The sequence below is a fragment of the Cylas formicarius genome, unplaced genomic scaffold (genome assembly GCF_029955315.1).
Source record: "Cylas formicarius isolate icCylForm1 unplaced genomic scaffold, icCylForm1.1 PGA_scaffold_4__25_contigs__length_36172078, whole genome shotgun sequence".
Classification (NCBI taxonomy): domain Eukaryota; kingdom Metazoa; phylum Arthropoda; class Insecta; order Coleoptera; family Brentidae; genus Cylas; species Cylas formicarius.
In genome coordinates this window covers 22,269,687-22,286,582 of record NW_026844334.1, presented here as the reverse complement: position 1 = coordinate 22,286,582, position 16,896 = coordinate 22,269,687, and the positions used below count along the sequence as shown (strand labels likewise).

At 32.0% G+C, this 16,896-nt stretch overlaps 1 protein-coding gene across 1 annotated transcript in view; it reads right to left on the bottom strand.

Annotated features, from left to right (window-relative positions):
• The window catches only part of LOC132700604 (homeobox protein Hox-A1), a 62,771-nt gene extending 56,123 nt beyond the window's left edge, over positions 1-6,648 (bottom strand). The window contains exon 1 of the mRNA XM_060668029.1: positions 5,708-6,648. Within this exon, the coding sequence (XP_060524012.1) occupies positions 5,708-6,428 (721 nt within the window). The 5' untranslated portion in view covers positions 6,429-6,648. The remainder of the gene's footprint in view (positions 1-5,707) is intronic.
• Between the last annotated feature and the right edge of the window lie 10,248 nt (positions 6,649-16,896).

The following is a 16,896-nucleotide window of genomic DNA, read 5'->3' as shown; positions in this document are numbered from 1 at the left end:
TATAGATTAAAATAAAAATTATTTGTAAACACGAGAAAATTAACAGGATGTTTGTAGTGCGGATCATTTAAAACAAAAATTTGATATTGCAGGATCTAATATGTATATACTCACTTATACTATACTTTCATCGCTATTATAGGTAGTAACTCACCGCTCACCCTATCTAAATTTTTCAGATCTGCGCATTACGTTAGGTTACACCCATATAATGTGCTTAAATTATATAACTTGGATTATTGCAATATCAACATTTAAGTGATGAGTCATAAGTTTAATTTGATTGACTTAATAACCGAGTGAATATCTATGTGTTACATACTATACTATTAGGGCAATGCATGTGTAAATTTCAATTATGATTTCGAAAGAAATGTTCAGCTGCATTGAATAAGATACTACTAGCAGGACGACTAATTAACAACTAACTACTTAGTTACGCATTTTTTAAGTAAGCATTTTAAGTTCAATTACAATTGCAATGTGTATACTTGACTTCGCCTAGTTAACGAATATCGTTCTTTAACGCCATATTTTTGGCAAATAAAAGGAAGTTTATTAAAACTACTTATTGAGTAAGTAGGGTATTAAATCCAATACCTAAAATTAAAATGGAAATATAGCACTTTTCTTTTACATTCACTAGATAGCGTCAAATAACATTATTTTTGTAAATGATAAATAAAACCGAATATTAAGTGAAAAATTTAATCGATCGGTGTAGGGAAAACAATAATCGTACAGGGGCAGTAGCGAATACAATAGTATTTTATTTAAAAAAATCCAAAAAAAAGATTTAAATTTAAATTTAAAATGAGCTTTACTGAACTCTTAATACTAAGATAGGAGATAATAGTCAACGATATTAAGATTTGACAACAATTAATATGCACGAATATGAAACCATTTATTCATTTAAAGAATATAAGTTTTTGTATAGACACTAGAAAGGAACATCCTGTGTAATTGAAAATATTTAAAAAATATATGGCTCTTGATTTTAATCAATACTCGTTAAAACACACACTAGTGAACCACCCTGTAGGTACGAAACTGTCGGGATGGATTTGTGGACTAAACCAAAGACAAGCATGAACCTTACTCTATCTAAACCTGACGACGCTCATAGCTTCTATCGAAGCATAAAATGAGATGTGTTAATACACTATTTACTTATCAATAAACATATCAGAAATTGGCGCACATGTTCGGTGCTTGGAGATAAAAATAACTATTAAAATGCAATGACAAAAATGAATGAAAAACGAATTTTTAATGTTGTTTAACATGGTTAATTTAATAAGTCGTCTTTTGTGTCTTGAAAAAATTTCACTTTTGAAATATTATAACATTTTTGGATTCTACAGTCAACATTTGTGTAAGTTTCAGTAAGGTACCGAATCCTAATTTTAATTTCTTCAGTAGTTAAGAAATTATAAAAGTAATGTTTACAGTGGGATGTAACATTAAACCGTATTTTATATATCGATTATAAAAAAATCTCATCTTGTACAGAGTCATAAAATCAATCATTTCACTTACAACTTTTAAGTTTCTATAAAATAGAACATACCGTGAAAATACTGTTTTTTGCTTCAGTTTTATGTTATCGTTAGTCACTTGGTTTAGGTTTCTTGAAATTTTGTAAAATCTTTTTTGAATATTGTCTTTATTCATGTTAATGTTTAGGTTGGTTTTTAAATATACCACAACACGTAATCCTCAATAATTTAACAGACAAAGAGACTTGGTCGCACATTCCGACCAAATTAATTAATTTCATTAACTAATTGAACACATTATTTTACCAAATATTACAGGCAATTAAATTTTTATTTGGAAAAAATCAAAATCAATGTTTCGTGTGTTCTGGAAAAACGTAAAATGCTAAGTAATGGACATCCTAACCTTTCAATTGGTAACCGCGTGCCATTTAAATGAATCAAGTTATAGTCAATTATAATTCTTATTAGATTAATTTTTTGGACATTTTCTTAAGAATGGGAAGATTTTTTTACAATTTTGCCGTACTGTAAACTTCGCCTACACGACTTAAATATTTTTTAAGTATTGAAGATATTAAAGCTAGGTTAGATTTTGACAAACTTCAAATTATCATAAAACACCGTGGAACGCATGGATTGTTGTAGGCAGGGAAAATATTTCCTCTACATCACCCAAGGACATTGCCCAGGAATTCAATAAGTACTTTAGTAGTGTGCACTTGCACAGAAGATCAAAAGGCCAAAAATAAAGTAAAAAATTAATTTGAGTATATTTTTGTCGCCGATACTAGAAAAATAATTAATACAAATAATAAAATCGCTGAAAAATACGGATTCAAATCTTAAGGATAGTGTATCTAACGCTGTTATTAGAAAAATATATGAATATTTGACTAGGCCGCTGTTGGATTTGGTTAACTTGGTCTCTCCACGGGAGTCCTCCCGCATATTTTTAAGGAATCCGTTATTATCGCTCTATATAAATCAGGTCGAGACCAAATCTCGAATTATAGGCCAAATGTACTAGTACATAGTGTGGGTAAAGTCCTTGAAAAGTGTATTGAAATTAGATTAGAACAACACTAATCAATTTGGTTTTAGAAAAAAAGTAGGTATTCCACACTATGTCGCATCATATCTTGCTGGAGAGACTTGAAGCTTTAGGTATTAGAGGGCTAGTAAAAAAACTAATTAAATCATACCTACAAGATAGAGTGCAAAAGGTCAAACTAGGTGACACCCTGAGCTGCTCTCTTTCGGTAGGGTATGGTGTGCCGCAGGGCACCGTTCTGGGCCAATCTTGTTTACATTACATATGAATGGAATATTTTTCTACTTTACCGAAGGAAGGTATTGTCGGCTATGCGGATTATGAGACATTGATTATTGTTGAAAACATTGGAAAAGAAACTATCGCAAAGGCGGAAAAATTACTAAGTCGGCTAAAAAGTGACCCTGCCGTCACTTAATTTAGAGAAATCCCAATTCATTAGTTATTCCATTATGTAAGCGTAAAGAAACAATAAGCCATTCAGTAAAAACCGGATTTGTATTGATTTGTATAATTTACTTCAGTGCAAAGGAGCCTTCTGTGTGCAGCCCGTAGAATATATAACGCCCTCCATTGTATATCTGCAAGATATGGAATATACAAAAAAGCTTGTTGACGCCTGGTTATTTAGTGTTGATTATGACATTCTGGAAGTGATATTAGCTGTGAATAAAATTAAGTGGGTGATAAATATAATAATTAGAATATTAATATGAAGTTAGCCATAATTAGTAAGGTAAGTTGCATTGCATTTCTCAAATTCATTGTGCATTTGATATAATTTTTTGAATGTATTATATAATTGCTGAAATAAATGCTATTATTTATTTATTTATTATTATAAAAATGATTAAAAATTGGAAATTAAACAGTTAAAAATTAAAATAAACACCAGACCAAGAATCAATTGCGCCAAAAAAGAACACAGAACAGAAACAATTATATATCTCATCCCAATCACTATATCGTGAATAAGTATATACAGTGTTTTAGTTGTATCATTGAATATGTACAACATAGCAAATTTGCCCCAAAGTTTTTCACCTGACCCCATATACGGGAAGTTGCATTGCGGAATGGAACCTAGGAAATCCCATGTACATTTGTGTGTGCTCAGATATTGGCTCTCCTATACATTTTATAGCAAAGTTGTAATATAAATTTTTGATGGGTTTGAATAAATTTTAATAAGCCAATCTTCCATTATTGAATTAAAGGTCAATGCAACCAACACCAGCGAATATTTTCCATGGAGCTATTTCCAAAACTTGACGAGGTTAAGCTGGACAATAACACATCAAATAAAGGTTGGTTTACAAAGGTTATGTTTTTCTTAAGATCAAACTCATGCTCGGTTCTTAAAACCTCGTTTTCATTGAACTTTAAGTCTTTTATTAAAAATAATTAGTTATAATAAAAATACGGCTATAAAACATTGCTAAAAAGAAACGTTATTTAAAATAAACAACCCTGCATTAGCAGTTAAACAAGCGATCATAAAATTCATTTCTAAGGAAATAGCGTTTTATAACTGTTTAAAATTTTCAAATTTAACATTATTATAGATTCAAGTGACCCCACAGAAAGAAGTCGTTCGGCGAGAGGTAAGGTGACCAAGGGATTCCGCACTTTGGGCAGAAAATATTGCCTTTAAAAGCATTTCCCAAATACTCCTTAACCATGTCCGCAAATTACCACCATAACATTGGTTTTTTGAGGATATTGGCTTCGAATATGAACAAAACTATATTCATTGTTTTGGCTAGTTTATAGGAAAAATACTTGTGTGTTTTTAATGTGCGGAACATTTTGGATTGATGTTTATTTACAGCTTGTCCAAGAATCCTTGTACTAATTTTGTTTTCCTCATCCTGCAAAACGTAATACGTTTAATTGTTGAAATCGAAGGTATAGTTTTAGCAGGAAAATAAACTGAAAACATTTCAGACACTGCTCTAAGATCATTTCCTGCATGGCACCACTTAATTATGTTTACTTTTTCTTCAATTGAATATTTCGCTTTAATTACAATGCGTTTAATAACGTATAACAATCGCAAATAAAAATATCGTTATTTTCACGAATTTTCGTGGTATCATTGTCAAAATGTATTTTACTGGTGTTTGATTTAGTACCTAAACCATAAACATTTTCTAATTTTGCCGTCATATTTAATTCAATAATAACTGAAGATTGGCTTATTAAAATTCATTCAAACCCGGCACATGAGTTAATCAGACCGTCCCCTTCCAACTGTTATATTACAGCTTTGCTATAAAATGTAGAGGCTATCTAAAAATTTACATGAGATTTCCTATGTTCCGTTTGGTAATGCATCACCCGTTATACTGTGTGTATATTGAATTTTATGCTAAAAATTATTAGCTTTTCGATAAATCACAAAATAGAAAAGAAACAAAATTCAACATTTTCTAAAAGGCCTTGTATAATTAAAACGAAAGGGCTAAAAAAATCAGTTTCCTTCTATATTTAAGGATAGGACGGCCGTAGACTTTCCATGGTTTGTCAAGTACTCAGGTATTCATGGGTTCAGTTCACACTCATCACTCAACTCACAAAAATTTTAACAATTGGTGTTGTTAATTTTCTTATCCTCTTAGATATAAAAAATTGGTTTGATTACTTTTATTTACACCTTAAATTCAAAGAAATCTTCCCACGTAAGTAGACTAAACTTCAGAAGATATTTTTTTTAACTTAAAATTACGCAATGTGCAGCAAGTCATAATTCAATTTACCAGAATATCTGATATACAGGATGGGCACTAACGGAAAACAAATATTTCAAAAGCGTAGCACCAAAATATATTGATATGTTAAAACAAAGTCGTTCTGTCTTTACTAAATTAAGTAAAAGAATTGAAGCCCAATAATTCATTCAAACAATAAGAATTTATTGTCATGCTGCAACTCGAAAGGGGATATTTCCGGACACAGGTTACGTAAGACTTTTTGGGTATTTCTACAATACAACCTTAAAATAATTCCCCCTTCACGAAACACCCTGGAATATACAACGTATACTTTAAGTTAGGTAGTCTGATATATAGCGACCGGGCCACCAAAAACTTTTCTTCTCAGCAATAAGTAGAGTATCAGCGCTATTAACTGCCACTTATTAATCACTTACCAGTTGGTTTCGGAACGTTTCTCTTGACTTGCATCCATTTGTATGTTGGTATCACCGGTTGAGGCTGTTGGGGGGCACCTAAACCATGCATCCCGTGGTGTTGTCTTAATCTAACGTGCGCGTCAGGCAAAATCTCCTCTTTGTACCTCTGCAGATGTTGAAATTCCATACAAGTTGAGCTCTGTCCCGCGTTCGAAGTAACTATGTGCGGGTGGTGATACGAACCTTCTGCAGATTCGTGATATTTATTATCTTGAAAATAGGTGTGGTGAATTTCCGAAGGCTCTTCCGAATGACGCAGCAAAAGTTCATGTGGTGGCCGTGGTGCGTAAGTTTCGCTGTATCCACTCTGATGGTGGTGATAAATAGAAGGACTATTGGAGTTTGCGTAGTCTAAGTTCGTGTAGCTCAAGCCGGTGTCTGTGTTAATAATGGGATTGTCTTGAGGTGGTTGTTGGGCATGGTAGTAATTTAAATCTTGAGGTGATGGCGGTGTCTCGACGGAGTCTGTTGATGTAGCACCCGCTCCGTACAGATATGAGGCTTCTTCGTAGTGGTGATAATTTGTGGGATAACTTCCGGTGTATTGATGATGGGAACCGACGCCATGGTTAGATAAATCGCCACCCGAATAGTTGTAATAATTAGAGTCTGTAGAATTATAAGAAGGAGCGTTATGTTGGTTGTGATGACCGTACATACTAACATCCATTGTGATCATTGTTCAATGTAATTATGACGCGGTACTGTCAGTACTTGCACTTAGTAAACACTCGACACCCTTTTCAGTCGTTTCACTTTTTTAATTTAAAACCCTGCACGTGCTCTAAAAGTTAGATCTGCACCGTTTGCACCATGAATCAACTCACTTTTCGTCGCGTTTTAAAAGTTGTCAGCCTAGACTGCACGGAAATCGTGTAGAACGTACCATAACCTGTACGCTTACATAGTCACCGCGCCACTAAAACGCCAACCGATGTTGCAACAAAATCCACAGACGTCGAGAGCTAAATCTATGGGCGGAGCGTTACGAAAATGGTCCTTTGCGCCAAGCTTGCATCGACCAATAGAGTGCGAGTGAAAAGTTCCCTTTAAGAGTCGTGCGTGGTAATTGGCCAGCATCCAGCCATCATTGGAAAGCAACATTTCAATTTGGGAGAATGTTACAAGTGTCAGCTACCGTGTGACATGACAGCTTTACTTGTATGTTCGCATGTGGTGTATCAAAGTGGGCTGTACGGTGGCACGGTCCTTATCGGTAGGCATAACGTGAGCTCTCCGTACATGCTCGCCTTATATTTAAATAAATAAATGACGCCCTTCAAGTTTACCGGATGCCTCCCATGTGTACTTTAATACAGCTGCGCAGTCTTTTTAACCTTCAATTTTATGATTTCTTTAATACACTACTAAAGTCGAAAGAATTGGTTTTCAGAATTAAAAGTTATTGCCAGGCTATAAAATAAAAATACTATTAATAAAAAAAATTCTTTATTTCAATTAGATTTTAGAATAATAAAATTCCTAATGAAATGACAAGAAAACAAGTGAATATGGTTCTAATCTCAGTAACTTTTGGTAAATCTTATATATCTTATGCATTTATAATAAGGGCCTTTCTCAGTCTGTGATTAGGCAGCATAATATTCTGGGTGCAATTGTTATAATTATATATTATATTTCGGGCGAATATTCTTCTTATTTATTGATCTTATGAGTCCTCTTTGTTATATTAAAAACTCTTTTTATGTCAGAGGCAATACCCGAAAATATTATGCCACATCATACAGATTTCTGTTCCCACATACCTACCGATTACTCTGATAGCGTAACCTGCCCTGTTTAATTTTATATAGTCAGTTTGTTGGTTCCCGTTTAGACGCTCATTTATCTAACTTTCTATAAACTCAGCATTTTTTAGCATTTTAGCCCTATATAACCAACAATGAGGATGAGTTGCCTTTACTTTGTATCGAAATAAAATCATATTTATTTTAGTTTGTTTTGTCTAAACCAAATTTGTCAAATTCATTTTTGGTTTTATTTGTTAGCTCCTATACGTTTTCTCCAGGAACTAGGATGTATGTGTCTTCCGCAAAGTTGTTATAATAAATTATCGATACCGATCCAATAAAAAATGAATAAAACTAGTCCCAGTATACTATCCTACAGTAGCCCTACTTTATTTTAGAAAATTTCCAATTTCACAATTTTGCTTTTATTTTGTATCATGACTGCTGCTTACTATTGGAAAGGTATGATTTTATCTCTTTACCTCTAATGCTATATCTTTCCATTTTATACAACAAAATGTCATAGTCTAGGCAATCAAAGACTTTACTCAATTCTAAAAATAAAATTATGGCTAGGATTTTTGTTAAACTATCCTAGAATTGTTTTAGTAAATTGAAAAATGGCGGACTATTCAATTCACATCAATATTTCAAACAGCTTTTAGAAACTGCGGAAAAGACTGATTTACTTTTTTATGCAAAATTCTATTGTTATGTTGTCAGTAACTTATTTTGTGTTACAGGAAGAAGCTGTATTGACAGATTATATTAAATAATAATAAACTGTCTTTATTGAAAGTCAAGAAATGACAAAATAATGCAAGGGTGTTGACATTCGTACTTTGTGCCCTTCCATGTAATCACAAGAACAACAGCACCAACACCATAATTGTCAACAAAATACACACCCGTATACACATCGCAAAAACTGGCGGCTCTAATAAACAACGCTTTTTTGAAGGACTCTATTGTGGGGAGGGACGTTATAGCATAAGGAATTTCATTAAATAATGTTACTGCGTTATAGCTAAAAGATCTCTGGAAAGTTACCGAAGTGTGTCTAGGAACGCAATATCTTAAACAACACAAGTACGACGGGGTCTTATTGGAGTTTAGTAAAAAAATAAAAGTGGCTAACTGAACTTTATGTCGGTCCTCCAGCTTAAGCCAACCCGAATCAGAGAGGCACTGTGAAATATGGTCATACATTCTGAGATTGTAACTAAAACGAATACAAGCATTCTGAAGTCCTTGGAGTCTTAAGTATGGCTGGCCATTAGATAATACTGCAATAAGCGACATGGGATATAACTAACATATCACGTTCACATTATTATAACTATCCTAACATATAATGGCGGATTCATACAACAAAAATGGGCCAATGTGCCAAACGATTAATAATAGGATAAGCAAAACTAATCAAAATTATCCGGACCTGTGTCCCCTGCCAGATTCTGAAATTTGAATAGGCCAATTGGAATAAGCGCCAAAGGTGTACGGTTGGGTTGTCGGATTCTAAGTTTTGAACAGCGGTTTTTAACATGAAGCATGAAAGTGTTTTAATACAGTTATTTAGTATATATAACTATATAAAACTAAGATTAAAGGGCTGCTTGAAGTCTTTTAATTGATGCTATTTTTGTTACTAACACATCTTTAGTATTGAGGTCTGGGGTCGGATCAGCGGGACATATTTCTGATCCCAGTTTTATTTATTGCGACATTAATCTCGCAAGGGTAGCAAAGACGCCAAAAAAATCAAGCATCGATCATTTAAACACTTTAACTTTAATAGTTTCGTGTGTGATATCAGCTCTTTACCTTGGGATGATATATTGTACGAAAATAACATGGATAGTAAAATAATTATACTGACTCAGTTTATTTTTGTTCAATCTGCATGCGCCTTTTAAAGAATCCTTAATAACTATGCTAAAATTCCTTATTTGACAGAAACAATAAATTATTTATGAAATCGCAGAAATTGAAAAAATCTAAACTACAGTCTGACTGGATACGCTATAAACATCTAAGAAATATTACATTAGCATCAATAAGAAAAGAAAAGAAGCAATATCTTAACTCATTTAAAAACCATTCTAAAAAAACTTGGTCAGTTCTAAAAAGTTTCAATATATGCCTCACAAAAAATAACGTAAATACACAAAATTTATCAGAACCTAATGAAATTAATAATTTTTTTTCTACATACCTACAAAATAAGTCAGACTGTTCAGCATAAATAAACTTTTATAATAACAATTGCTATACAAACAATTTCAATTTCTCGTTTAAAATTGACTGATATATGCACTTTGAACTAAATTCTTAATAATATTAACACTCACGCCACCCCAGTCGATGAAATATCCCCACTTGTGTTGAAATACTGGAGCTCTTTTGTGGAAATTTTCTATCGGTAAACCGCTACCTAAAGCATCAAATCCCTTATAAGTATTCTCCCAGTTTTGTCGAAGATATTCGAAAAAAATCTTTATGAACAACTTGTCGATTTTTGTACAAAATATAATAAATATCATTCGCAATACTCCGTGTGATTTTCGTAAAGGGTTTGGTACGTCGATAGCTTTGACTAATATATTGGATGACATTCTTCAAGCTTGGGATAAAAAAATAAGTTCTGTTTTAGGGCGTTTAGACTTTTCGAGGGCCTTTGATACAATTATTCACGGGCTGTTGGTGGCTAAAGTATGATACTACGGATTCAATGTAGAATCTTCTCAAATCATACTTAACTTTTAGATTTCAATCAATTCTTTCAAATGTTCGGCAAAGGTAGAAATTTTATCCGGTGTCCCACAGGGATCAATTTTAGGCCCACTACTTTTCCTTCTCTATACTTCTGATATCTTGAAATCTTTAAAATTCTCTAAAATTCAAGAATTAATGATCACCTTCAAACTTTAAATCAGATCTCTCAAGACCACAACTTAAAACTTAATCCAAGTAAATCATGTGTTTGGGAATAATAAGAATGTTAACTTCGTAAAGAAAAAATAAAATATATTAATCAGCAACTCGAAATTCAATTTTAAAAATTATGTCAAGAATCTGGAAATTATCTTAGACACCAAACTTAGATTCAAAAAATATTTAAAAAATCCTTTGCCTCCATGAAAGTTTTATATAATAATAGAGATATTTTAAGTAAATAACTGAAATTAAGACTGTGTGAACTTTGGTCCTCTCTAACTTCAATTATTCTGACTTGGTCTATCGTTTTTGTTTGCATCCGGAAAATAAGAAGCGTGTTGTCTATGGTGTGCGGAAATGAATGAATGAATGAGCGAAGAATCCTACATTTCTCGACATTTTTGTTTATAATAATAAATAATCCTAATCCGCCAGTTTCCATAAAAAATCACATAATATTTCGTAACACCGTTCACAACATTTAATATTGTGGAATTATGTCAAACTAACGACGCCACATCATAAAACTGCAATCTTTTAGCGCTCATTTTTATACAACGGCTTAAAGTATTTCAACTTATAAAATAAAATATGAAAAATATCTTCTAACTCTCTATTAAAAGGCTTAAACTAAAATTAGTAATATAGTACCTACATATCACGGAGTTCTTAGAAAATCTTAGAAAACCAATTAATTCTCCTCTATTGTCCTCCAACCAAAAAGTTACTTAAATGTATTTAATTTGTTTTTTCCGTAATTTATTTCCACAGGAATAATTACAGTAATTTCTATGGGTAAAATTTTTATAGGATTAACATGCCATTGTTAAACTATTTTTGTCTTTGTTTGGTTCAATAGAGTAGCCAAAGGCTTGAGCCATACTTGGACAGGTAAATGAAATTATTTCTTTGTAATAACTTTGTGATATCATATTGTTCAAATAAAGTCAATAATATTATTATTAATATTATTATTATCCTTTTCCTCAGCTGAAGCTGGAACTTTTACCTGCTTACTTCTTTGGTGTTTTATTCACATTTGGGCTAGGCTGGGAATGGTGGAGAAAAATTTCATTGTTTTCCATTAGATCCCTTTTTTTCTTTCATAGTTTTGTCCCATTCAGAAGCTTGCGCGTTATATGGCATGTCTGAAGAATTATGCATTTTTTGCATGATTTCGTATAATCGTTGGTAAGTTTAGTTTATCGATATTTTTCTTTAGATGAATCGTTCGTTAGGTAATCGTTTGCTGAAATTATTATGGGGACTATCTCTACTTTTTTAAGTTTCCAGACATTTTTGTTCTCTCTTGCCAGGTTCTCATACTTTGTAATTTTTATTATTATTATTATTATTATTATTATTATTATTATTATTATTATTATTATTGATATTATTATTATATTTTTACAAGACATAAAACGAAAGGAAATTTTACTCTTTAAATTTTATGCTAAACGACAAATATGCTCAATACAAAAAAAAATATACAAAAAGTGTAGGTATCTATTATTATTTTCTAATTTAATGTATTCTTATTTGCCAAAAAGCGGAAGGCGTGGAACTTGGCAACCCTACTTTACGGTCAGTGTACTGGTTATAGGTATGTTTAGAAATCAGGACGAACCACCAAACATTCCTAAATGTAAGTACATTGCTCTATATCTGGATATATTTACTCCTATGGTGTATCCCCAGCACTAATCGTTTGTTTTTGCTTTCTAGTGTTCAAGTTCAGTAATCAGTAATCGGTAATTATTGCCTTAATAATATGTTATAGATTGATTTGGAAGAAACTTAGAGGGTTGCTTTCGGAGAACATGTAAATGGATTAATTTGCAATGATTTATTGATAACACCTACCAATACAAACAATACAAAAACATTAAGATGATGTTTTTTTTGTAAATATTTAAAAAAAATCGTTGTCTGAGAGCCTCAAAATCAACTCACCGACCTGTATCCAAAACTTCAACTATAATAACAATAGGGCCTGAAATTTTGGAAAAGGACTTTATCGCACGAATTTTCGTGGGTTATTTACATTTTGGCAATATCGGTTTGAGGCAATATTCCGCAGAAGAGGTTGATTGTTTTTATTGCTGGTTAGTGCTTCTAATTTTGAAGCAACTTGTGTGCTTTTTCCTGCAGGACCATAATCCATAAGTCATTAAGGACTCTTGAGTTTTTTGCGAAAAATTGAAAAGTTTTTAAGACTAAGGTGGGGGCCAATTGCGAGGGTATCCCTTCTTCCATTTCTTCCATATATTTAACCAGTGGGGTTATTCTCATATCTTCCTTCAAGAATTTTCTAGAAGCTCATATATATAAGGTTGGGGTCCGATGCATTGACTTCAAGGATTAATTTGATAAGGACAATGGCCTAATGAGTACGAATTGTTATTGTAACAAATGTGGTGCAGACGGTAGCTTTTTCGAATCTTTGACCAATAAGACAACAGCGTTCCTCTCTTCTAACGCAACAGATGTGTGACTAGTTCTAACCATCTTAATTTGCTAATATTTCGAAATTCATTTTGTTCTTTATAAGCCAAAGAAATAGGCCCAAAAATATGTCTAGAAAGAATTTAAAAATGCTTTAATGTATGTTTTATTTAAAATAGGAAAGTTGACACAAACATATTGCACATAGAACAATATATTTTGAAACTATAAGTGAAGTCAAACAATTTTTGTCTTTGTTTTATTAAAATTGACTTGTTTAACACGTTATTGGGTATTTTCTCTGAATCCAGATTACAGAATTTAAACTAAACTTTAATTTAACTATGTGTACACGTAGTGGCTAAAGTAAAAAATAAGCCTAAGGTGAACTTTTGAAGTTATGTAGGTAAGTTTAAATGTATTCAACCCTGCTGGATGCCAGCTTCTTGGAATATGCCTTTTGTTTTCTTTCAAATTGGACAAATTTTTAATTGCATGCACATCTTTTTCAAAACAATAACTGCACTTATTATACTATTATTCCCAATATTATCCAGGAAAAGTTTGTATTATAGTTAGAAAGTAGACGGAAATATTTTTTTTGTTATATAAATTGAAATTATTTTCATCGAAAATTAATTACACCTTTTTAAAGTTTTAAACAATCGCAATATCTACGATTTTAGAACTCGAGGAATCCGAAGATCGTTGTCCTGTCTCTTAATATAGCTGACAGTTTGTAAACTGTGACGCCATTCAGAGACTACGAAGTCAGATAGGTGGAGGCCCCCTGCTGACCTGGCTCCATTGGGGGTCGTCAAATATTTATTTAAATATCCTTTTTCGTTTTCCTGTACTACATGAAAAAGAATTCAGTTAAAATTAACCTCGAGGATTTACACACCGTTAGGTAATTCAAATTAAATCTTATATTCCAATTTAGGTCAACAGATGGGAGTTTTACTTAGGTGTAATTATATAATATTCATTGTTGGTATATTAAGCCAATCTAATAAAATGACACAAAAATAATAGAGGTAGACATTGGGTATGTATTTACATTTTATAACTTTCCTCTCACTAGCCTTATTAATATTAGATATGTGACTCGTTATATCCAATTTCGTATTATTTGAGTTTGGAGCCTTATGGACTATTAAGTTATGTTGTAATGTTAGGTAGGAGGCAAGACAATTTTAGAAACGGTATATTCATATGCTCATATACTCACGCTTCCATGTTTTTGCCATAGGAATGATCTCAATTTTTTTATCCAGCCCTACAATACTTGAACCTCATTTTAGACACGATTCGCGAAAGATCCGTGAGGCTACTGCTTAACCCGTTTTAATTAATAATGATCCTTCCGTGTTTCAAGTCGACTTCATCACATTTTTGGCAGGTTTCATATCTTTATGCTTCCTACTTCCTGTTTAGGTTTGATAGCATTTTAATACGATTCTTTGTACTGTAGTCCCAGTATAGTTCAGTCGTAGCAACATTTGTCTTAAATCCCTTGTTAAATAAAGAACTATAATGTCACCAGCGTCGAGCAATAAATGTTTATTTGGATTAAGATGGCTTTTACTTGATGAAAATCCATTGAACACAATTAAATTAGAATAAAAAAATCTTCAGATTTTCAGTTATATAATCATATACAATACAAATACAAATACAAAATATTCCTACACCCATATGTATGTATAAACAGGTAGTAATAGATTTTTAATTACCGGTGTAGGGTTATAAATTTAAATTTAAGAAGGGACCGGCATTTAAATCCAATTGGTTATTAAGTAATTTTGTTAATCTCCATAACTTCCAACAAATTTAGTTTTTTGCTTTTTGATTGATTATGTAAAATATCAACATCATCTTGTGTATTTCTGAATTTAAATGAATGGCATAGTTAGAATCCGAAGTTTTATTTTTTGTGGAAAGTGGTATATTAAGTGTGGATAAACGCATAAAAGACAGCCATTTTGTGTGTGCAAGGGTGTTTTAAGTTATTAATTAATGTGTGCAAGTTTATTGTAAATGTTTAAATAGTTTCGTCGCTATGGTAAATTTTTAACGGTAATGTATGGAGTTAATATGATTCAAAAAGGGCTGCAGTTGTCTTTCAATTCCCGTGAAACAAGCAAAAACATTATCTACCACCCGAGAAATCCTTTACTCAGAGCATGTTTATGTATGATATTTTCTAAATTGTCTATGAAAATTTCTCCAAGTAGTGGACTAAATGGGTTTCCCATAATTAATCCTTTTTTAGCAATATAAAATTGACCATTAAATTCAAAACTATTTTGGTCTAAACAAACTATTAAACTATATTGTTAAATTATAAATTATATTGTTAAGAATATTGTTTATTGTTGTTTATTACGTCAATTGTTAAAAGTTTAACTGATGGTGCTGTTACAAAAGAAACTATAGCCCTATTTGGGATATCCTGTTTGTGTAATTTAATTAAAAAATATAATTTTGGAGGTTGAGGATTCATAATTATTAGTTGATATTTTTCCCTGACATTAAAAAATGATGAATCTGTAATTACTGTATTGATTTGTTTTTAGTATAACTCAGTGGGATCATATTGTATACTTTGATATAAGTCTAGTTTAAAAAAACTGTTTGGTTTTTGTAATATCTCCTAGACAATCTATAGCAATGACTGCTTTTGTAAATACTATATTATTACTACGAGTTGTAAGTTGAGATTTTATTAAATTAACTAATACGTGCTTGCTTACGATATTGTCGTTATGACCGTTAATAGCAAGTTCGAAATTAAACCGTAAACCATTTAGCTCCTTATTTCTGTTTGAGTTATTTAAATTAAAGTTGAAACCCTTTTTCAGCAATTCGGACTGTTTCTCAGAGAATATAGTATAAGTCAAATTGATAAAACCATTGTAAAATTCACGATTCCAACAGTTTGAAATGACTGACTGTTTTTTATTGGGTTTATTAAATTGTCCAACTTGAATTTTTGTCTTAGATACTCTTTGTGAATGTCTGTTATATCAGTTCCGATTCTATGATCTAATAAATCAAATTCCATGGGATTAAATCTATGAGATAATTTAGAATGTATTACCTTTACATAAATCCAATGTATATCCCTTTTCTTGTATTGATGTATTCTTTCTTCATTCAACCGTTTTGTCTTACCTTGGAGTTGGACTTTTCTTGCAGCGGGGCTGTGGTTTGTTTTTGGTTTCATAAATTCGGGATAGACTCCGTTGTGTAAGCACTTGTCGAAAAACCAGAAACCATTTTCCATTTAACACAATTAAATTAGAACAAAAAATTTTCTAATTTTCACAATTATTTATTACTTTATGATTGCTCTTGCGGCCTTTATCAAATACAAAATATGACAATATGCCGACACCTACATATATAAACAGGTAGTAATAATTTTTATTTTTCTCCGAAACACTAGAAGATGCTTTTTTAAGCCAAAAACGAATATGTTGAGAAACGATCAGTATGTATGAAAGAAAAAAATTTGGAGAAATACACTTACATACTTGAAATTTTTGGTACTTTAGGTTCACAGTGCCAATTTTAACCTATCCGTATCGCCCGCCGCAGAAAATCAGTTTAGAGTTTAATCGTGAGAGAAAATTTAAGCGAGCGAGCGCTCTTTACAGTTACTTATCATTGAGAAGAGCGCCCAAACACTCTGATGGTTTAACAAACAAATACTCGACATAATCCATTTGTGAAACCTTGTCAAGGTGTCTTCAAAAAGCAAGTGGTCTCAGGTAAAGCTCATTTTATTACACAGACTTTTCGTGGACGATGAGTGACAGAAGTCGTAGATTGTTTGGAAACATTCTTGCTGTGTGTCTTTGTCTGTCTAATAGGATTACCGCCCGTTGTGCTCTACGTGAGATGGGATAATAATGTAGTACCTATGTACACGCAAAATTTCATAGCAATTAAAACCCTAATGGGCCTAAATCTCGTGAATACGAAAGGAAATATTTTTCTATTTATGTT